Source organism: Mirounga angustirostris, unplaced genomic scaffold, assembly GCF_029215605.1.
Source record: "Mirounga angustirostris isolate CCGP_5_RB_7025 unplaced genomic scaffold, mMirAng1.0.hap1 SCAF_7, whole genome shotgun sequence".
Lineage (NCBI taxonomy): Eukaryota > Metazoa > Chordata > Mammalia > Carnivora > Phocidae > Mirounga > Mirounga angustirostris.
This window is the reverse complement of record NW_026991715.1, coordinates 113,127,750-113,149,437: the sequence shown is the minus strand read 5'-3', so window position 1 is coordinate 113,149,437 and position 21,688 is coordinate 113,127,750. Positions and strand designations below refer to the sequence as shown.

The window sequence follows — 21,688 nt, the reverse complement described above, 5'->3', positions numbered from 1 at the left end:
GAATGACGGCTGAGGCAGTGTTTGGGGAAGGCAAATCTTTGTTTTCCTTTATGGGCAATCTTCGTTCATTTTATTTTTTTTTTAAGTTTTTAAAAAATTTATTTGAGGGGGGACACAAGCAGGGGAGAGGGACAGAGGAAGAAGGAGAAGCAGACTCCCCATTGAGCAGGGAGCCCGACGTGGGGCTCGATCCCGGGACCCTGAGATCATGACCTGAGCTGAAGTCAAGAGTCGGACGCTTAACTGACTGAGCCACCCAGGTGCCCCAACAACTTTTTCACTTAACTATGGCTATGAATATCTTTTCACAACACCAGGAATAGTTCTACCATGTTCTTGTTAATGGCTGCACAGAGTTCCTTTCCAAGGCAGCTCACAGACTACGGTGGTTTAACCAACCCTCTGCTGATGGTATCTGGCTTGTTTGCAGTTTTTCACTGTGATAAGTAGAGTTGCTGGTGACTTCTGCCTTTATCTTTGCTCGCTTGAGTTGACATTTCTGTGGGTAGATTTCTGGAGTGGGACTGATGGAGCAAAGGATTTGTACATTTTACAAATTGCCAAACTGCTCTTTAAAAAGATCTTACCAATCACGGCTCCCACTGAGAAAATGTAAGCGGGCCTGTCTCCACATACCCACCCAGCTCTGGGGATTATCTGTCTTGCTTTGCTTTGCTTTGCTTTGCTTTGCTTTGCTTTGGTCTTTCCTCTCCTCCCCTCCCCTCCCTTCCCCTCTCCTTTTTTTGGGGGTGGGGGATTATCTTTCAATTTTTGTTGCCTGTTTGAAAGGTCACTTAAAAAATTTTCTCCAGGGGTGCCTACGTGGCTCAGTCACTTAAGCATCTGACTCTTGATCTTAGCTCAGGTCTTGAACTCAGGGTTGTGAGTTCTAGCCCCCTGTTGGGCCCACGTTAAAAAAATATATATATATATATATATATTTTTGTTGTTGTTGTTGTTTTTTCCTTCAGATTACCTTAGAAAAGCTGTAATCGTAAAAGGCTGCTGTAATTCTATCATGACTCCTTGATAATTGTGGAGAAGAGCTGTGATCCTCTCTTTGAAGATGCCCTGTGCTCTTATTTGTAGACAGCTGTCCCCATGAGGCAGTTGGCCCTTTCCCGTGGAAAGTAAGCCCAGAGGACAGAGTTTTGCAAATATCTGGTGACTTTTTCCATCTCCCCTGCCTGTGGTCAGCCAAGTGCTAGGAAACCCATGGTGAGAGCAGATGGTCAATGTAGGCATGTCCTGACAGGTAATCCTACCTTTGCCTCCCCCACAGCCCCCCGCAGCTAATGAGGGGGCACCCACCTGCTCTACCTATTCTTAGCCTCATGACTGGTCTTTCCTGGACATTTGGTCTGGAAGTATTTCCTTAGGAGGAAGAGCAAGAGGCAAGGGTACCATGGAGAGGGGCCAGAGAAGGGCTGTGAGCAGCATCTGTGAGTCTTCTTGGATGAGGCATGCTTAGACACTGAGACTTGAAACCCTCGGGGGCTTCTTGAGAGGCAGGTCTGAGGGCTTCTGGTCATGATCAAGGGAAAACTGTGGGAGCCTATTCCCAGATGCCATTGATTTGGGTAGTTTTTCTGCAAATCCCTGATATCAACAAGAAAGGGACTGGAAAAAGTCATCCATTCATCGAACAGTGCATCTGGAGGGGATCTTGACGCTACTCATTCTTGTGTTTTGTTTTATTTTTTACTTTATTTTAGTGAAAATTTTCACACCTGGAGAAAAATAGAATGTAACAAACATATACCACTACCTAAAATTAACCAGTATTAATATTTTGCTTCATCTATTTTTATGCTAAACTGTTTAAAGACAAATAATAGACATCATGACTTTTTACCATTAACTACGTTTTTTAAAAAAATACTTTTTTTTTTTTTAAGATTTTATTTATTTGAGAGAGAGATTTAGAGAACAAGTGGGAGGAAGAGCAGGGGGAGAAGCAAACTCCCTGGAGAGCAGGGAGCCTGACACAGGACTCGATCCCAGGACCCTGGGATCATGACCTGAGCCGAAGGCAGATGCTTAACTGACTGAGTGACCCAGGCGCCCTACCCTTAAATAATTTAAATGCATCTCTATAAACATATAAAGTTCCTGTGATTATTTTTTTAAACTTTCAACTTTTAAAGCCACAGAACCATTTTACTGAATGAATTCTCAAATGGATGTCCAGCATACAGAGTTGTGCTTGGGACATAGCCATGGACATGTCACACGGGCAGTTGACTGTGTGAGTCTGGAGCTCGGGACAGAAGCTGGAAACAGAGGTCTGGGTTGGGGCTGTGTTTAAAGCCATCAGACTAAATGAAGTCAGTAAGAGAGTGAATGGAGGGGAGGGAAGGCCCAGGGCGCTCTGGCATTGGAGTGAGGCCAGCAGAGGAGGCCAAGAGAATGGCCCATGGAGCAGGAAAAGCAGGATGAAAGGCATCTCTGGGGCCAAAAGAAGAAAGTGTTTCAAGAGCAGGGATTAGTCAGCTGTGTCTGCTGCTGAGAGGCCAAGGAAGCAGAGGACAGAACTGACCATTGCATTTAGTACAGATGAGAAACCAGGGCCCAGAAAAGGGGTACAATGAGAACTAGCCGTGCCTGTCTAGCATCTAGACCTCATGCATTACAGATGAGGAAACTGAGAACCATGTAAGGAGGGTGACTTGCCTGAGAGCACACAGTGAGTTAAAAGGCAGAGCTGGGCCTAGAGTCCAGGACTCCTGTTGCCCAAAATGGTGGGCTTTCCCTACCTAACGCCAGCCTTCTCCCTCAGGCCACAAGCTGGGCCCTCTGGCCTCAGTTTCTTACTGGTAATCCCTCTGCAGAGGATTACCAAGTACCCATTGCTGCTGCAGAAAATCCTGGAGAACACAGTCCCTGATGCCAGTGCCTACCCTGTGCTTCAGAGGGCTGTCTCTGCCCTCCAGGACGTGAACACCAACATCAATGAGTACAAGAGGCGCAAGGAAGTGGGTAAGGACTTGGGGAATTTAGGGCTATATCAGTGAGAATGCTTCCAGCTACAAGAACACTCATTTCAAACTATCTTCATTAATAAAGGAAATGTAGTGGCTCATGTAACCACAAGTCCAGAGGCAATATGGACTTTAGGTAGGGTTTGATCAGGGTGATGGCTCCATTTCCCAATAATTCTCTTATCTCTGCTCTTTACTGTGTGTCAGCTTCATCTTCAGGCTGGCTTCCCTCATAGTAGTAAATGACTATTGCCATTCCAAGATTCACATCTGCACACCATACCCTCTAGGATAAGACAGGGCCTTTCTCCCCTTAGTCATAAATTAGATTGGAGCATCATTCTGAAAGGACCCATTTGGGTCATGTGCTCACCCTGAACCAGTTACCATGGTTAGGGGAATGCCATGAGCTAATTGGCTTGGGCCCGGCTTACGTATCAATCACTGTGGCCAGGGGTTTGGGACTCTATGAATTGGCTTATCTCAGCTAGCACCCACCGTTTGAACCAAAGTGAAATCAGTCCCATGCAAACCACATGGCTGCTATACTGTGGAGGAGAAATGAATACGGAGGAGGCCAAGTATATATAAATACACCTTGGGAAGGACAACTAGTGGGTGGGGAACTCTCAGGTTGTCAAAACAGAAAGGTTTGGAAAATGAAGCAGCGTCCCAAGTGGAGAGCAAACTCAACTGCACGATCTAGATGGTATAATAGTGATAATTTAGTTCCTGTGACACATCTTTCATTCATTATCTGGTTTGATCCTTATAGTCACCCTCAGAGGCTGGCCCTGGTAGCGCCATCTCACAGTCAGGTCAAATGAAAGCTTAAATCGTTTGCTGTAGATCCCAGAGCTGGTGAGAGGCAGAGCTGGCTTTCAGACTCAGGCCCGGGGTGACAGATCAGTGGAAAGCCCTGCACCCGAGTGGGGGAGTGTGGTACATTCAGACCCACTATCTTATGTGATCCTCCCAGCAACCATATAAGGTGGCTGGTCTCACTTATGAATGAGGAAACAGGCCCAACGAGTGGCGCCTTGCCAAAGTTGGGCAGGCGGGCAGCCGTGTAGCCAGGGCGCACACCTTGCAGCAAGACCTGGGCTCTCCCTCTGCGAGCGGCTGTTCAGACAGGCGTACTGCTGATGTTTGAGAAAAGGGCCCAAGCGGGCGCCTAGCCAGGGCTGTCCGGGATGCCTGCTTGCCTGGGGCAGCTTTGGACCCCGTGCCTTCCCTCTCCTCTGTTGGTGCAGCCTCCAAGTACACCAAAGGGGAGCAGCTGACCCTCCGGGAGCGGCTGGCCCGCCTCAACACGCACACCCTCTCCAAGAAGACCACCCGGCTGAGCCAGCTGCTGAAGCAGGAGGCGGGGCTCGTGCCCAGGGTGAGCACAGGTGGAGGACGGGTGGCATCCCAGCCGTTCCATGGGGCAGGACTGGGCAGTGGATGGGGCAGGTGGCATAGAGTCCTCTCAGAGATGAGGAGGCGGGCGCCAAGGGACCAAAGTAACCTCTCAGCACTGCATCGCCAGGAGGAGGCCGAGTCGGCACCCTCACGTGATTCTGAAGGGCCAGGTAGGGCTCTCTCCACCGCGTCCTGTGTGCTCTTTCTCTGAGTATCCTTGTATGCAGATAGGAGAGCTAATCTCTGGGTCTGAGCAAAGAACCAGCTTGGAAAAGCCACTAGGAACAGCTCAGGTTGATAGAGTACTTACTCTACCCCAGGCATTATTTGATGACACAATAAAGTAGGTGTTTTTATTACCCCATTTGCACCTGAAAAAACAGGCTCAGGGAGGGTAAAACACTTGCCCAAGGTCACACAGCTAGGGAGCCAGGACTCGGATGCTTGTGTATCTGATTCCATGATTTGAGTACAAAACCATTAAGCAGCACTCACTGCCTCTAACCGGCCCACTCAGTTTTGGGGCTGCAGGAACTGGCTCTGATGGGCAGGGCTGTGGTAAAGGTGGTCCCCAGTGAGAGCCTGGGACGCGGATGTGGGCGTACGCTATTCCCTTCTCTCCCTGGGCATGGATATTCTCAGCTCTCACAAACGTCGCTCTCCTCTCAGACAGAAGACAAGGAATTTGATGATTTAGAAGAGAGGTTCCACTGGGTGTCGCTGTGTGTGACCGAGATGAAGAACAACGTGGCTGTTTACCTGGATAATCTGGAGGTGAGGATCCTGCCCCTAATAATGGTTGGGCTGGGCTGGTTCCCCCAAGGCAGGAGGCGTGCGGGGCCCATCCGACAAACTGGCAAACGCATCAGCTGCAGGAACGCAAAGGGAAGAGGTCACCGGGTCACTGGCTGCGGGTCAGAAGAAGGGCCACAGGCAAGCACTCCCCAGACCACAACTTCTGAGCCCATTGAGCTCTCAGGGGGTGAGGTTCCCACTGAGTGGGCTTAAAATTCACTGGGGTCCGAGCCCTCCAGAGGGACCGTGCCAGTCTGGCACCTGGAGCAGGTGACACACTCAGGTGCCTGAGAAAGTCAGGCAGGTAATAATATTGAGTGAAATGTGCAAGTGTCCAAGGCTTAATGTCTAACAGGCTGTTCACGAAACTTTTCAGTAGAGTTAAATACATACTGATATTTAGAATTTGACTGAATGCATGCATGAATAAAATCGAAAGGGGCAGCTGTTACTTGGCTTGGAGAAGCTGTTGCTGTTTGGGAATGTGGACCCAGCATAGCCAGTTCTGATTTTAGGGGGGGGAAAAAAAAACCTTTCAGATGAAATCTCATGGTATGTCCACGTGAGCAACGAATTTAATGAAAACCTAAATGCTATGCAGGCCCAAGAAAATACATTTCTACAGGCTGAATTCAGCCCACAGGAACACCAGTTTGCATGCCATCCGGTACATCATTTTCCTTGTGCCAAAATCCTTCACTGTTGTCATCGATGCTGACTCATTCCATCCACTCCGTCCCTTTTCTGTGGTTTTATCTTCCGTCATGTCCATTTGCGCAAAGCAGCTTGGTCAGATGATAACGGGCTCTTTGGATAATGGGATTTGGGGTGGTCTTAGGGGAGTTGTGGAAAATGCAGGAGGCCGTAGTTGCAGGCCCCTCTGTGTGGGGCAGATGCCTCTGCTTGTTCCGGCTCCTTCCTGGGCCCCCCAGCAGAAGGCAGCAGGATCCTGTTACAGTGCAGCGAGATGGGAGGGGCGGCTCCCTGAGCCCGCGCGAGAGAGGATGGAGAAGCCATGAGAGAGAAAGCAGAGGCACGTGGAAGACCCATCCGGCTTTGCGGGGTAGGACAGATATTTGGAAGCATTAGGTTATGTTCCCCCAGATGCAGGCTTTCGTGACAATACAGTTGTTGACATGGAATCCCACAGCAAGCACGTGACTCCATCTTTTAATCCTCTGAGCGCAGGAGAAGCTGCTTTTGCTGGTATGTCTTTAACACAGGCAGAGCAAGTCTTGGGCTGGGAGCCTTCTGCAGGCAGGGATGTCCAGATAGAACTTAATGACATTGTTTGTTTTTATAGCAGTTATTCTTACATGCCTATTTGTAGCAGTTATTGCTGGTTTTCCCATTATGGTAGTGTCATAAGGTGATTTTAAAAAATACATTGATATAAATAGGAATGGTTTGTTGATTTCAAGTATTAATAGAATATGTGGAATATAGACATGGCAGTAAAATCACAGAGGTGCTATGCAAACACGAAGTTTGAGCAGCACTGGAATAGGGAGAAAGATGTTGGTTTAGTCTAAGGAAGAACTTTTTTTTTTTTTTTTTTAAAGATTTATTTATTTATTTGAGAGTGAGCGAGAGAGAAACAGCATGAGAGGGGAGAGGGTCAGAGGGAGAAGCAGGCTCCCCGCTGAGCTGGGAGCCCGATGTGGGACTCGATCCCAGGACCCTGAGATCATGACCTGAGCCGAAGGCAGTCGCTCAACCAACTGAGCCACCCAGGCGCCAGGAAGAACTTTCTAATCACCCAAGTTATGCAAGGATGGAATAGGCTAAGTGCTTCCCTGTCATGGTGGGTGTGCAGAGAACCTGGACAGCCTCTTCCGGGCGGGGGGGGTGGGGCGGGGGGCATGAGCTGGCTATGATGGGTCCTGATTGGCTGTCTCTGATTTGCTTTGGGTCCAGGCTTTCCTCTGCTTCAGGCCCCAGGAATATGATCTGGACATCCCTGGCGGGCCTGTGGTACAGTACTGCAGCCTGATGAGAGACCTCCAGCTCCAGGCCTTCCCACACTTTGTGAGTGGAGCTTTTCCTTTCTCCTTTCTTTGTGAGGCAGGTGGCAGAGCCTGGTAAGAATAATATTTAGAAAAAAAAAAAAAGAATAATATTTAGGGGCCTCCTGGCTGACTCAGTCAGTAGAGCATGCAATTCTTGATCTCAGTGTGAATTCGAGCCCCACAATGGATGTAGAGATTACTTAAAAATAAAATCTTAAAAAAAAAAAAGGAATAATATTTAGAAGCCAGGCCCTTTATATGACTGTCGTATCCATAACCGCCCAGAGTAGTCAGCAGGGCGGAGATTATTATTAATGCATTTTACTGATAAAAATAGCCCCAGCTGATGTTTGCTGTGCCTCACTATCTGCCAGGCAGATAAGCTGCTCAGCCCTTTACATTCTTCATCTCCATTAATCTTCACAACACAGCTTAGGGGGTAGATGCTGTTAAGAGTTCCATTCTGCAGGTGAGAGGTGGAGGAACAGAGAGGGTGACTTCCCAGGTTATTCAGATGGTCGGTGGCAAGATGGGATCTGAGCCCCAAAGACTGTGTTTGTTGTCACCCCTCTCTACAAAATCTTTTAAGAGTTGTGCACAGATGTTAGGAAGTGCCAGGCCCTCTGCTAAGCTCATACATGCACTGTCCCCATTGTTCAGATGGGCACATTGAGGCCCAGAAAGTTTAGATAACATGCAAGAAGTCACAGCGAGTCGGCAGGGGTGGGACTACAGCCCGGTCCTAGCTCCCTCCAAAACCCCTTCTCCCAGTGCCTGGCCTCTGCCGCTTCCTTCCCCAACCCCAAGCTCGCCTCTCCCCGCAGAAGCAGAGGCTGAAAGGCCTGGTGTGGCAGCCGTTGTGCAGCCTGGCTAAAGCCCTGGCTGGCCCTCAGAACCTGATCAAGAAGCGTCTGGACAAACTACTGGACTTCGAGAGGGTGGAAGAGAAGCTGTTGGAGGTGGGCAGCGTGACGTACGAGGAGCAGGAGGCCCGACACACGTACCAGGCCCTCAACTCCCTGCTAGTGGCCGAGCTCCCACAGCTGAACCAGCTGGCCATGCGCTGGCTGGGCCAGATCCTGTGCACATTCGTGGGCCTCCAGAGGGAGCTTGCTCAGCAAGTGCTGCAGAGGGCGGAGGGCAGCTTGGCTCAGGTAAGGCCTCTGGGACCGGGGCGCCCCTGCAGGAGGGCCAGGCGGGGCCTCAGGGCGCCTGCAGCTAGCTGTTCTCGGGGGCTGGGATGGAGGGACATTAGGCCATCGGGTGCGCAGCAGGCAGCCCCGGGGACCTTCTGGACCTCTCTTGTGCCAGTTGTCCCTCCAGCAATGGGATCCGATCATGCAAACAAGGAGAGAACTGGGACTCTGGGCAATTCCTGGGCTCTGGGATTCAGAAGCAGAGGAGGCTCTGCTGGGAAAATAGCAGACCTTGGGGCCCGTCCTTGGAATGTATTAGAAGTCGATGACAGAGGCCAGGCCCCTTCTACGCAGTCGGGAGTCAGTGTCTCCAGTTGGCGTTCCCCCTGCTGTTATTACTTTTAGCAGCTGCGTCCTCGCGAGCGCGTACGGTGTACCTTCCTTTTGTTATCCCAGCTCATCCTCACGCTGACCCTACAGAGTAGGTATCATCAGCATCCTCACTGCAAAAGAGGTTAGACAGCGTGCCCAAGGCCACACAGCCGACAGCAGGATTTGAACCCTGGCAGTTCAAGTCCCGCAGCCTGGGCTCTGAACAGTGCTTGGCAGCATTTTAGAAGAGCTGTCGGCTGAAAGCAGAAATAGATTGCAAAGAAGTTTGGACAAACTTCCAAGTGCAAACGTTGAATTCAGAGCTTTGAAGACGGGGGTTGACACAGGGAAGAAGACCGGGGTTGACGTGGGGAAGAAGACCGAGCTGCTTTCAGATCTGTCTCTGATGTCAGCGTCAGAGCTGAGGGGCTGTGGGCCTGGCCCCCAGGGCAGGCCAGCACTCTTCATACCAGCCGCTGTCTCCTGGGCTTCGTGGTCCCCAGCTGGGCCACCCCCATGCAGTGTGTTGCATGAAACTTCCTCTGAAATGCACATGCACCACTGCCCTGGTGGCTCCTGGTCCCAGTCCGCCCTGTGCTCCCACTTGTAGCATACTGCTTCTGCGTGGGACCACGTCCCTTTGCACAGGCTGCTTCCTTGGCCTGAAATGCCCCCCAGCCCAGTGCCCCCCCATGCCTTTCACAGGGCCTGGTGCATGGTTGGAACTCCCCAAATATGTGACAGATGAATGAATCTCTCCGTGAAGCTCTCAGAACCCCCTCCTTGCAGCTGGGAGAGCCCGTCTCCCCATCGTGTGTACTCCAACAGCCTGTAGGAGGCGCTGTGCTAAGCACTTCACAGAGCCTGCCTTCAGCTGGGATGCTGGATGAAGCCGTTTCTCCTTATTGAGGAGGGCTGGAACTATAGGCTTTTATTCTTTTTGGCCTTCAAAGCATTTAGTACAGAGTTCTGTCTCAGACATGCTTTTTGAATTTAATTAAGCCTGAACCATCTGCAAAAAGAAGCGTTTCTCTTTCCTGAAGGCAGAGGGTCAATCTGATTAGATGATCTTGTCATCCTCTTCCCGCCCTCTAGTTCCGTCTCCAGGGCTGCCAGGCCCCATGTGTTCAGACTGGGATGTGCGGGGCTGGGGAGTGTTGCAGGATGCCAGTAGCAGGAAGATAACTTTATAAAAGCAGAAAGAGGGCCTTTCCTGGTTGGGCCTGTCGTTTAGAATGTTAGAGCCTGCCGGTGATTGGTGCCAGCTTCTTGTCTGTGTCCCATGGCCCATCCCCCTGGACCAGTCCTGTGGAGCCCGGGAAAGGCCTGCATGGTAGAACCTCAATCTATCTGCATCCTGGGGGCAGGGGGAAAGGCTCTGAGTCAGACAGCAGCGAGCTTGGTGACAAGCAGAGAGGACATGTCTCTGTTAGCTGGGGGTCTTACTCGTTCCTAAGTTGTGTGGGAAGAATGCAGGAGATGGCTAGCAGGGCCAGGGTCTCAGGATGGAGCATTACTCAGAACTCCTTGGATTCCAAACCAGCTGAGGCATAAAGAAGGACGTCCTCATTTGCATAACTGGGAGACCCAGGAGGGGATCGAGCCCCAGGCAGGGTGCATTCAGTACAAATAATGCTGTCAGGGCTCCGGCTTTCGCTCCACCTCCTAGTTCTGTTTCCCTGTCTGGGCTGGCTTCATTGTCAGGCCAACCATTTTCTGCACGGTGGGAGAGACCGCTTTTATGCCTCAGCATCTAAAGGAAAAGTTTTCCTCTCATTCTCAGCCTTCATGTACTAACTCTGATGGGAGGCTTCTGCTTGGCCTTGCTTGGGTTCATTTTCTAGTCCGTGGGCTGCTCACGGTGGATGGGAGAGGGAGGCCGTGCCTGCCAGCCCTGTGGCTGCCGCCCCACGGCGGGCAATACTCCTGGACCCCACGGAGGGACGCTTTCTTGAAGGACACCAAGTGGGGCAGTCAGCAGGCAAAAACTACAGCTGACAAAGATGTAAAGACCCATCTCCACACATCTGGGGCTAGAATGTAGGCTGCCAGAGTCTTTCTGTCCCCTTTCTCCTGGAGATGGCTCTGAGGACAGTGTCTGTCCCACCCAGCTGCCCCACTACCACCTCTCGGAGCCGGCCTTCAGGAAGCTGGTGGAGGACGCACTGGGCCAGACCGGTCACCAGCTTCGCTCCTTTCAAGAGAACTTTGAGAAAGTGCTGCCACCTCCCACCGTGCAAGTAAGTCTCCTCACCCCGCAGACCGTCCAGTCCTTCCCCTGCCAGTGGAGTCAGGCCCGATCCCATTTCCTTTTCCTTTTCCTCCCCCAGGGTTCCTTGTACCCTTTCCCTCTCTTCTTTCTGTCTGTGAGCTGGAGGAGGTGTTGGGATTCACACCACCTACACACATGCTCTTCGTGGCCAACAAACATAAGAGCAGAACAATAGAATATTAAGTGAAATTAGACATAATAACAGACAAGTGGCATTAGCATCCCCAAGCCTGGAACTTCACATTTTTTTTATCAAAGCCCCTGTTTCCTCACCATCTCACTGAACTGCCTTCAGATACCAGCATTCAGGATGAATAAAAAGTTGGAATAACAAATCATTTAAATTTTCTTTTTGCTATGGAATTTTTAATTGCAAGAGACAGTATTTCAGCTGCATTATGGTTTACAGACTTTGGCTGGCCAAATCCTTCTTTGCAGTAAAGTATTTTTCTCTAAAATAGAAGGAAAGGGAATCTTCCAGTGGACTTGAAGGATGTCCCCAGGTAGTATATTTCAGAAGTGGAACTGAAGTAGCTGAAAGGCGGAGGGGGCCCCACATGGGGACAGACCTAGATGAGAGGATCCTGAAACTGTGTGTTCAGTCACATGTGAAATGTGAAGTGAAGGACCGGGAGATGGCCAGGATTCCCCAGAAGGGAGAAGGGGGCTCCAGAGACCCAGAGAGACAAGGAAAGGAGCCCAGCAGAGCTGGCCCATAGAGGTGGCCTGCACACCTGACTGGAATGCAGAGAAGGTCAAAGGCCATCAGGGATGCAGGAGGAGGGTGGACTCTTCCTTGGGCCACAGCCATCCCCCTTCCTTCCCCACACCGAGGCTGTCCCAGCCAGAAGTCCCATGGTGGGGGGGGCATGGGCCCTGCTGTGTGGGGGGAGGATGGGGCAGAAAGTAAAGAGCAGAGCAGCTACTGGGATGAGTCCTGGGAAGCTCCTCTCTCTTGCTACTTGAGACACAATAACATTTGTCTTATTGGAAAAGTATTCCATGCTGATCATAGAAAAAAGAGAAGACACAGAGAAACAAAAAAGAGAAACAAATGGGAACAGCATAATCCCAGTGTGTGTTGCAAATTGGTAGGAAGAGAAGAGATGCCCCCTCTTTTCCACCTTTGTTTCCACCCCACCCCCCCACACCCCTCCTATAATTCCTGACTTCTTTGGCTAAGGGTTCAGAACCCACAGAAGTGAGGTGGTCACCTAGGACAGAAGCAGTCCTCGTGATATTTTCCCATGTCTCCCCTTGGTCCCTCCAGGGAATACTGCTGTTCTCTGCCCGGGGCCTCTCAGACTTGAGAAAGAAGGCAAATGTTTCTACACTGCTGACTTTCATACGCAGGGTAACACCTCCATTCTGAAAAAAAGCTACCCTGTCTCCACTTCCACCTAAGGGCCCATTTAGAAACATCAGGTTCTCCTAGTTCTTGATCCTGACTAGTGAACCCCATTGGAGTAGGGGTAATGGCAGAGTCTGTGCCCAGATGTCCCCGAAGGGCACTTCTGTCTGCTTTTCCTACACCAAGCACCACCTCCCCCCAGAAATAACCACATAGAATATGATCTCTATACACACACACACACACACGTATATAGTCAGAGAGAGAGTGTATAGTAAATCTATATTCAACATTTTTAGTTTCTTCTTTGTTTTACAAAAAGAGACAGTCACCCCTGAGTCTCTTCTTGGTGATACTTTTGCTGGAAGCAATGAACAAGAAAACAAAGGCAATGCCAGGAGATTTTTGGATGCATGGACAGCGCCACTGAGTCATTCGTCCCAGCTAGATGGCAGTTTCCATCAGGGCAAAGCTGTCTTCTGTGTTTCTTTTACCCCATTCACAAGGCTTACTGTGCCTTGTAAACAGTAGGTGCTCAATAAATACTTGTGGAATAAAAGCTAGCACTCCCTTCACACGTGAGGGAGGGTCTGCACGCGTCACCCTCCACTGGCGTTCAAAGCAGCCATACGCCTGGTGCCCGCGTGAAGCTCACGGTCCTGCTCATTCAGGCCGGAAGACCTGTGCCGGGCTTTTTCCTGTGGGATAATCTAGCTTGATGCTGTGGCCAGAATTTAGGGTCCCATCCTAGAGTTCTGTAACTGAGAACTTTTGGAACCTGAATTAGGATTTTAGAAAATCCCGGAAGTTTAGACCCAGGAGGGATGTTAGAGGTTAAATGAGAGGGTGTTTTGTGCGGTTGTTTTTTTTTTTTGTTTTGAGATCCCTTTGGATCCCAAGAGTGTGTTCTTCCTCTAACCCAGCCATCTGTTAGCGAGGAGACTGTTGCCCACTGGCAGCAGAGGTAGGATCGGCGTGGGATTCCTGGCTGTCAGCACGTGGGCATATGCTGGCGCACCAGCTCTGAGACGCCAACTCAGGCACGTGTGTCTCTCTTTGTCCCTCCCCCCCCCCCCAGCCACTCCTTCCAGGGGCTGAGCGCCAGGTGCAGGCTCTCCTGAGCAGGTATGGCCCCGAAAAGCTGTACCAGGTGATGAGCGGCGTCAGTGGGGCTGGGACTCTGGACCTGACCCTGCAGCGGGGCCAAATCGTGGCTCTCCTTCAAAACAAGGACACCAGAGGCAACAGCAGTCGCTGGCTGGTGGACACTGGGGGTACGTGGGCCTTCATGGGCTCTTCCCCTCCCTCTGGGAAACCCCCCAACAGGAACCAGTGGGGAGATCCAGGTGTGGGCAGGGGTCTGGCTGTGCAAATCCAGGATGGGAATTGACACAGGTGAAAGTGCAGGGCTTGGGGCACAGCCAGCTTAGTGTGGCCCGTGACATGCCACAAAGAGGAAGTGAGTCTTACATTGCTACATCCGTTATTCAGCACTTACGTTATTCAGCCTTGGGGACCTCACAGGCCGTTGGGGTAGACAGAGGTGTACGGAGAGAGTCCAGCATCACCCTGAAAGGTGTAGAAAGGCAGAGAGGGCGCGCTTGGATCCCAGCTGCAGGGAGACATCTGGTATCCAGATTGAGGGACGTGTGGTCCTGTCTCCCATGTACTGGTCCCACCCTTGGATGTGCCGCTCAGGTCTGGGTGCCCCAGTGTAACTGGGCAGGAGGCAGGTGGCACCTTGAACCCAAGAGGAGATGGCGCAGCCATGTGTCCCAAAAAGGGGCCTGTGACCCACAAGATGAGGGTCACACAGGATTATTGGGAGGGGACCCGCAGATAGTTTTCCCCCTTCAGACAGTTTATCATAATTGTTATTGAAATATTTTTCTGAATATGAGAGAAACCATAGCTAGTACGTAAACCTGTGATTTTATTCATAATATTAATAGAACAAGTCTAAGTTTTAAAAAGTGAGTCTATCAAAAAATTAAGTGGGTGACTCTTGATCTTGCTTCAGGTCTTGATCTCAGGGTCATGAGTTCAAGCCCATGTTGGCCTCCACGCTAGGCATGGAGACTACTTTTAAAAAGAAATTAAGAAAACAGTACAAATCCAGCAGAAACCGTGAAAGGGCAGTCTCGTGACTCAAGTTGACAAACAGCTGAACGGGGATTCAGGCTGGCCACTGGGGTCAAGAGGACTGAGTTTGGATTCCAAATCAGCCACTTTACTAACTGTGTGATCTCAGAGAAGTTACAGAGCCTCTCTGAGCTGCAGTGGCTCGGCCATCAGATGGAAACAACGGTACTGACCTGGAGGGTTGATGTGAAGACTGGACAATTGAATGCCGGTTTGGCACCTAGCAAGCCCTCGGGAGGTGTCGGCCGTGGGCGGGGATAGTGACCAGAACAGTCCTGGGGTAGCTGTTCATGAGCAGGGACTGGGGGCACTCAGCGAAGAGAAAGGCAGTTGCTGCCTTCTGGAAAAGGCTGTCCTGGGTGAGGAAACAGCCCTACTCTAGGCCTCTGCTCAAGGGGAAGGGGATCAGTGGGCCCAGCACCAGGAAAGCTGTGTTTATACCAGCCCAAGGAAGAACTTCTTATGTCTGTCAAAGCTGTTCAAAACAGAGTGGGCTGCCTCAGTAGGGAATAAGCACCCTGTCACCGGGGGTGTGCAAGTAGAAGCTGGAAACAGTGAGTGTGGGTTGGTTAGGGGTGGGTTTGTGAGTTTCCTGGATGACTTTTTCAGGTCCTCTTTAGTGCTGGGAAGCTGTGCTGGAGGTATTCACATCCCTGAATGGTGCTGATTCCTCTATCACTAAAAGGGATGGGGAGGTGGTCTGCAGCCAGATAACGTTCTGCATGTCCTGTAGGACATCGAGGGTATGTGCCGGCTGGGAAACTGGAGCTGTACCGTGTCATCCCCAGGCAGGAGGAGGTCAAAGAGCAGGAGTGGCCTCACAAGGACTCCCGTCACCTAACACCAGAGCCCACTCCAGCCCCCGTCCCCTCTGTCCCAGTGGTGACCCAGGTGAGTCTAAGAGAGGGGTGGGGTTTGCCTCCCCATGGCCACCTGGAGTGGGGCTTTGATTTCCCTCCTGTTGGAAGAGGCTACCATCCTGTGAGGCCATGGTCTTGGTCAGTGGCCTCACCAGTGTCCTGGTCAGGAGTGAACCTGGAAAAAGGAGCCTCCCATCCCTGCCACATCAACAAGCCCTTGCTCCGTATCAGCAGGGCAAGTGGGATTCATTCATTCATTCATTCATTCATTCATTCATTCAGTATTTGCCAGGCAATGTGCTGGATGAGAGATGTAATAATGAGCAAAAGTAAATCTTGGTCGTTGCCTTCCTCAGATTTATAATCTGGGGGTGGGGAAAACAGCAATTAATAAAATAATCATGTGAATCACTGTAAAGTTAGAGCAGTGATAAATGCCAGAGCCCTAGCTGGGAGAGGTTCAGGAAAAGCTTTTCTAAGAGGAATGATGCTTTTTCTCAGATTTGAAGGGTGAGCAGGGATTAATTGGATAAAGGGACTGTGCCAGGCTGTGAGTGGGAAGAGCTCCCCAGAAAGCATGCCTAGTGAACACAAAGGGGCCGGTGTGTGTGTGTGTGTGTGTGTGTGTGTGTGTGTGTACAAAGGAGGGGTGTGTGAGGAACTGAATGAAGGGGCTGTGGCCGGGGAGAGAGGATAGGGGTGAGGTACTGCTAGAGAGGTGGGCAGGGCCTTGTGGACTTGGCGAGGGTGTCAGCCTTCACTTCAGAGCAATGGGAAACCTACATGCATGTTCACAACAGCATTATTCATAATTGCCAGAAAGTAGAAACAACTGAAATGTCCATCAGCTGGTGGATGGATAAGCAAAATGTGGCATATCCATACAATGGCATATTACTCAGCCATAAAAAAGAAGGGAGGGCCAATACGTGCTGTCACATGCAACTCCGTACAAAAGGCCATGTGTTGTATGACTCTGTTTATATGAAATGTCCAGACCAGGCAAATGCATAGAGACGAGAAGTAGATTAGTGGTTGGCTGCGGAGTGGGGGGTTGGGAAAGGACTGCTATCTTGTGTGGGGTTTCTTTTTGAGGGGATGAAAATGTTCTGGGATTAGTAATGATGGTTGCACAGCCTTTGAACATATTAAAAACTACTGAATTGTGCACTTTGAAAAGATGACTGTTACGGTATTTGAATTCTGTCTCAAAACAAACAAAAAGTGATGGGAAGCCATGAAAGGCTTTGGCTTTGCTGGGACGGAGTCCTCGAGGGAGGAGAACTCCGTGGGGTCGCTGTGAGGGCTGGATGAGACAGGAAGGCCAGGCAGGGCCAAAGTGAGCCTCAGTAAATGGCAGCCACGCTCCCAGTTAGAAAAGGACTTCACCGGTGACAGGTAAGCGGCAGAAAGGGCCGGAGCAGTGGCAGGGAGCAGCGGCGGAACCCAGAGGCTGGTGCTGAATAGCCCAGGGAGGAGCCTCAGGGGGGCGGTGTGCAGGTTGCCAAGAAGCCTGTGGAATCTGAGGTGTGCGGCTTGCGGCACGTCCCCGGGAAGGCTCCGAGGGCCAGTGCCTGGAGCATTATCCACAAGTGGTGCATCAGGGCTGCCTCCTGCTGGGCATTCCTGACTTTCAGCAAAGGACCCACAAGGAGCTCCCCAGAGGGCCTGGCCACCCAGCTCAGCCCCAGCTCCACCCAGTGTGGGCAGCGTCTCTAGGAACCCTGCTGCCGGTGAGCCCAGCTGTCCATCTTCCTAGACACATCAGCTGCTTCTTCTGTTCATGGGTCCACACTTGTGGGGTCATCCCAGTCCTCCCCAGCTTCTGACAACAGGAATGGTAAACAAAATCAGAGCAGCCTGCATTTACTGAGCCCTGAGCATGTACCAGGCACGGGCGTACATCATTTGTTGAATTCCCACAATTACCTGGAGGGGAGGATGTTATTACTTCCATTTTGCAGATGATGAAACCGAGGCCAGGGAAGTGAAATATTAGCCTAATAAATGCCCTCCCCTCTAGTTTTTTGTCCAGTTCAATTACTTTCCCTAAAAATTAACCAAGTCCCCCAACCCCCAGTCTCTACTCCAAGTTGGGAAGCAGGCCTGGGCGGATGACACCCTCAGATCTGGGCAGGGTGTTGGGGGAGAGGGTGCCATGTCCTCTGCTCAGTGGGGTGGCAGCAGTGGACCGAGGGCACCCATTCTGACAGGCCTGGCTTTGTTGCCATGTGATTTTGAATAAGCTCTTTGACTTCTCTGAGTCTCGATTTCCCTATCTGAAAAATGGGGCAAATTGAATTATAGAACTGTGAAAGTCAAGGCCAAGTAGCACCTGGAACAGAGCCTGGCACGCAGTTGTTGTTGCTGGCAGAAGACGAAGCAGCAGGCTTCATCTTTAGCACGAGGATGTCCTTGGGAGGCGGCGACTGCCCAGCCTTGGGGACTGAGTGGGGTCGGGGCAGGGGGCGAGCAGGATGAATAGCGTCTCTGCGCTGGGTTTGTCTGTCCCCCCCGCTCTGACCGTTTCTTTGTCGCTCCCCATGTGTTTCAGGTGGTGGCAGTGTACCCCTTTGTGGCCAGAAGCAGCCATGAAGTGAGTCTGCAGGCGGGCCAGCTGGTGACTGTCCTGGAGGCCCAGGACAAGAAGGGGAACCCGGAATGGAGCCTCGTGGAAGTGAACGAGCAGCGGGGATATGTGCCTTCCAGCTTCCTGGCCAGGGCCGCAAGCCCAGCTCCATGGGGCTGGGGTCTGCCCTCCTAGGGGGCCCGCCGCGGAGCCCATGCTGCCAAGGGACAGGGAGGCTTAGATGCTAGGACCCTGTGGGGGCAGAAGGGGAGATCAGGCCGAGGTAGGGTGAAGGGCAAGGAGAAGAGGTGGGTGGGCCTTGCAGGAGTGCCTGGCATGGGTGAGCATGAAAGGCTCCAGCCAGAACCGCTCATCAGGTCTGCAGAAAAGGTGGTTCCCATCTGAAGTCACAACAGCTTGGATGGCAGGTCAAGGTGATGAGAACTTGCTGTAGCTTATGGCCCATCTTACCTGTGCTCTCATCCAGCCCTGCCCACCAGAGTGGGTCACCCAGGTGAATGTTACCTGTGTGCGATGGGGTTGCGGGGAGGGGGGCACTGGACACGTCCAGAGCTGCCTGGCCTGACGGTTCACTCCCTCCGTGTGGCATCAGGAGACACCGCAGCCGACCCACACTGGCAGCTGAGTTATCTTGGGCAGTGAACCCCCTCGGAGCCCTCTCTAGCTGAGGAGAAAGGGCTTGTGGGCAACGGAAAGGTTCTCAGGAGATTCTTGGCTGAGTCTCGGAGCAGGTGTGGCCAGGTCACAGTTCTGGAATGTGTTTAGGCAAATTCAGAGGCTATTCCAGGGACCAGGAGATTTTGAGGGTGTGTTATGTGGGGTGTGTGTGAGGCTGTTGTGTTCTCTGGACTAGGGAACAAAGGGCATGCAGATTGCTTAGGCAACTCTGTGCAGCAGGTGATCAACAGCCTGGTGGGTGGGGGAGCTTGGGTGTTGGTTTGCTTTCCTGTTTCTGGAAGTCGGGAGCCAGGGGGATCCCCGGGTGGTTTCAGGGCTGGAGGCGGCAGGTGAGTGTGATGTCAGTTGGCTGTAGGGCCTTAGACATAGGACACAACCTCAGTTTTCCCATCCACAAAGACCTAACTCACAGGGTTGTGGTGAGAATGGCCTGAGGGAAGCTCCTTGTAAATTGGGAAGTGTGATAAAATGTAAATGGCCACTGGTAGCAGGATGCACTCGGAAGTGGTCTCAGGATGGCTCCAGCCTCCAGCGGCCCGGCTGCAGACAAGCCTGCATGCTGCTGCTGGCCCCGCCCGGGCGTGGCGGACACTAGGAATCAGCGTGGTGACTTTTCCCCTCAGCCCAGGGGCACCTTAGGACCCTTCTCCATGCTGCGTTCTAGGTAGCCAGTCTCTTGAACTTGGTGAGATCAAACCCATTGTCATCCCTTTCTAGGACCTGGAAATGGGAAAAACAGTTCCTGTTCAAGGCAGACTGACCCAGCGGGGCCATTTTGGGTGCAGCCCCTGTTGAATCATCCTCTCCGGGTTGTCGGTTTGGCTAAGATACATCTCAAGATTCACAGAAGTGGGAAAAGGTGGTTCAGTCTGATCTGTAATACAAATTATATATTTGGGGACCAACCCAAGTTGGAGAGTGTGGGGGAAAATCCAGTGGTAGTTTAGACTTATTTCTAAGAACATCTCCATGGTATTATAACTGTAGTGCGTAACGCTGTTAGCTCTGGCTTTCCAGGGCTTTGAAGAAATACATACGTGCCTGCGTGAGATCTTCACCTCACTCCTCGGCTTGTGAGAGCGGGAAGATGCATCATGCAAGAGAAACTCAGTCCCCACTGGCCCTGTCCTGGCACCAAATTCACTCTTTAAGATGCTCTTGACTCATTTTCCTTTCTTTTTCCTACTCAGATTTCTAATACAAATAGGAGGCATAGGGGAGCAGACAATAACATAGGAAATCCGTTTGTGGGTTCCTCAGTGCTTACTGAGAATGTCCTGTGGACTAGAACCCCAGCTCAGGCTTCTCAACCTGGCTGCTTGCCCGTTCCCCCGCCCCCCGCAAAGATTGTAATAGGGTCGGTCTGGGGTGTGGCCAGGCCCTCAGGAACTCAGAAAGCTCCCCAGGTGCTTTGGTGTGTCACCAGGAGTGGGGACCTCGACCCTAGACACGCAGTAGTGGACGAGACAGGCCTGCGGTCAGAAGCGGCCACCAGCTATAAGCTAGGATGTGCCCCTTCTGAGTTCTGTCCTAGCTCAGATTTTTGAACAGGCAGTTTTAAAGGTGCTTTGAAAGAGGACAGCCTGTTCTGTCAGTCCCAGAATGTATATTTATTAAGTGCCATTAAGAGGGACCTGAACAAAACTGGATGTTCTTGAAGGCGGAAGGGAGAAACCTGGAATATACTTGGAACCACATCTATCTCATGAGGGGAAAATGAAAATGTCTTCAGTAGCACACGGGTTGTGGTTTCTTGTAGACCAGGGAAGGAGGTCCGGAGTCACGGACGGCTGAGAAAAATGCATGTTGAGAGAGAGAGAATGGCCTGGATTTTTTCCAGGGGCCTCTATGTAATGTGCCTCCCTCCCCCCCCCCACCCTCCCTCCCCCCGATGCCTGGAGCCATTGCACTGTCTTATGTATTGCACTTCGGGGCTGCCACATGCTAAACTTGCTAAGGTATTTGCCTGGGAACCAAACAAGGCTGATCCCCAGGGTGGCCCTTGCTCCCTGCCACAGGGTGTGTCCTCTTTAACCTTTTGGGCCCAAGCTCAGGTTTGAACATGAGGACAAGGTTACAATATGGAGGAAAGATGAATGAATGCCTGCTTACTGTGAGGAGCTCTAGCTTGGTGAATCAGTGACGTGAACCACAGAGAATAAAGGACTTCAAAGATGAAAATGTCTCTGGAGTTTGCAGAACTCTAACCATTGGATAGTCAGATGCCCCAGTGTGACAGGTGCTCACTGGACATCTACTGTTCATAAAAATGGGACCTCATTTGTTAATGCATTCATTTTTTTCTTTTTTAAAAGACTATACTTATTTGAGAGAGAGCTCGCATGCACACAAGCGGAGGGGTGGGTGGGGAGAGGCAGAGGGAGAAGCAGACTCCCCGCTGAGCAGGGAGCACAACTCAGGGCTCAATCCCAGGACCCAGAGATAATGACCCGAGCCAAAGGCAGATGCTTAACCAACTGAGCCACCCAGGCACCCCTCATGTGTTCATTTGAGGAGGGTCTACCACACACTGCTGACGCCTCTAGGAGTTGGCCTCAGCTGCTGGGATACAGGGAGAAGTCAGAGAAGTCAGACAGATGGGGGCCCTGTCCTCCCAAAGCCCACAGTCTCGGGAGGGAGACAGACAAGGCAGTAATCTGTTACATGCAGTGTAGGTATTAGAATAGGGCAATGGCAGGTACCACTGGAGTCCAGTGGAGGGGTCAGCCCCTAACTGACCCTAGGCAGCTAAGGAAGGCTTCCTGAAAGAAGTAATATGGGAGCTGAGGGTTAACGGGTAACTTGGGTTGGGTGAAGGTGGGAGGGAGGGCACATGCAAAGGCCCAGAGGTAGGCATAAGCATGTTTCATCAGGGAAACAAAATGCTGTAGAGCTAGAACACAAGGTGTGTGGAGGAGTGCTAGGTGTGGTGAGAGATGGCTTAGAGATGTCCGCATGGGAAGGAGCTCTGAGCTGTGTTCTGAGGGCAGTGGAGAGCCACCAAAAGGATTGAAGTAGAGGAGTGACATGCCCAGGGTCGTATTTTAGGATGCAAGCTCCAGTTCATTCTGGAATTTCCCCAAGGTTCTGTCACGTGG

At 51.4% G+C, this 21,688-nt stretch overlaps 1 protein-coding gene across 10 annotated transcripts in view; it reads left to right on the top strand.

Moving 5' to 3' along the window:
- The window catches only part of ARHGEF37 (Rho guanine nucleotide exchange factor 37), a 50,659-nt gene extending 29,888 nt beyond the window's left edge, over window positions 1-20,771 (top strand). For 9 of the 10 annotated variants that reach the window (XM_064596680.1, XM_054513972.2, XM_054513977.2 and 6 more), the window contains 9 exons: window positions 2,780-2,979; window positions 4,235-4,365; window positions 5,055-5,159; window positions 7,098-7,208; window positions 8,014-8,343; window positions 10,809-10,937; window positions 13,399-13,594; window positions 15,196-15,353; window positions 17,877-20,771. In XM_064596680.1, the coding sequence (XP_064452750.1) occupies window positions 2,780-2,979; window positions 4,235-4,365; window positions 5,055-5,159; window positions 7,098-7,208; window positions 8,014-8,343; window positions 10,809-10,937; window positions 13,399-13,594; window positions 15,196-15,353; window positions 17,877-18,086 (1,570 nt within the window). In that variant the 3' untranslated portion in view covers window positions 18,087-20,771. The remainder of the gene's footprint in view (window positions 1-2,779; window positions 2,980-4,234; window positions 4,366-5,054; window positions 5,160-7,097; window positions 7,209-8,013; window positions 8,344-10,808; window positions 10,938-13,398; window positions 13,595-15,195; window positions 15,354-17,876) is intronic. The other variant, XM_054513982.2, reaches the window with a different exon arrangement.
- The last annotated feature ends 917 nt before the right edge of the window (window positions 20,772-21,688 follow it).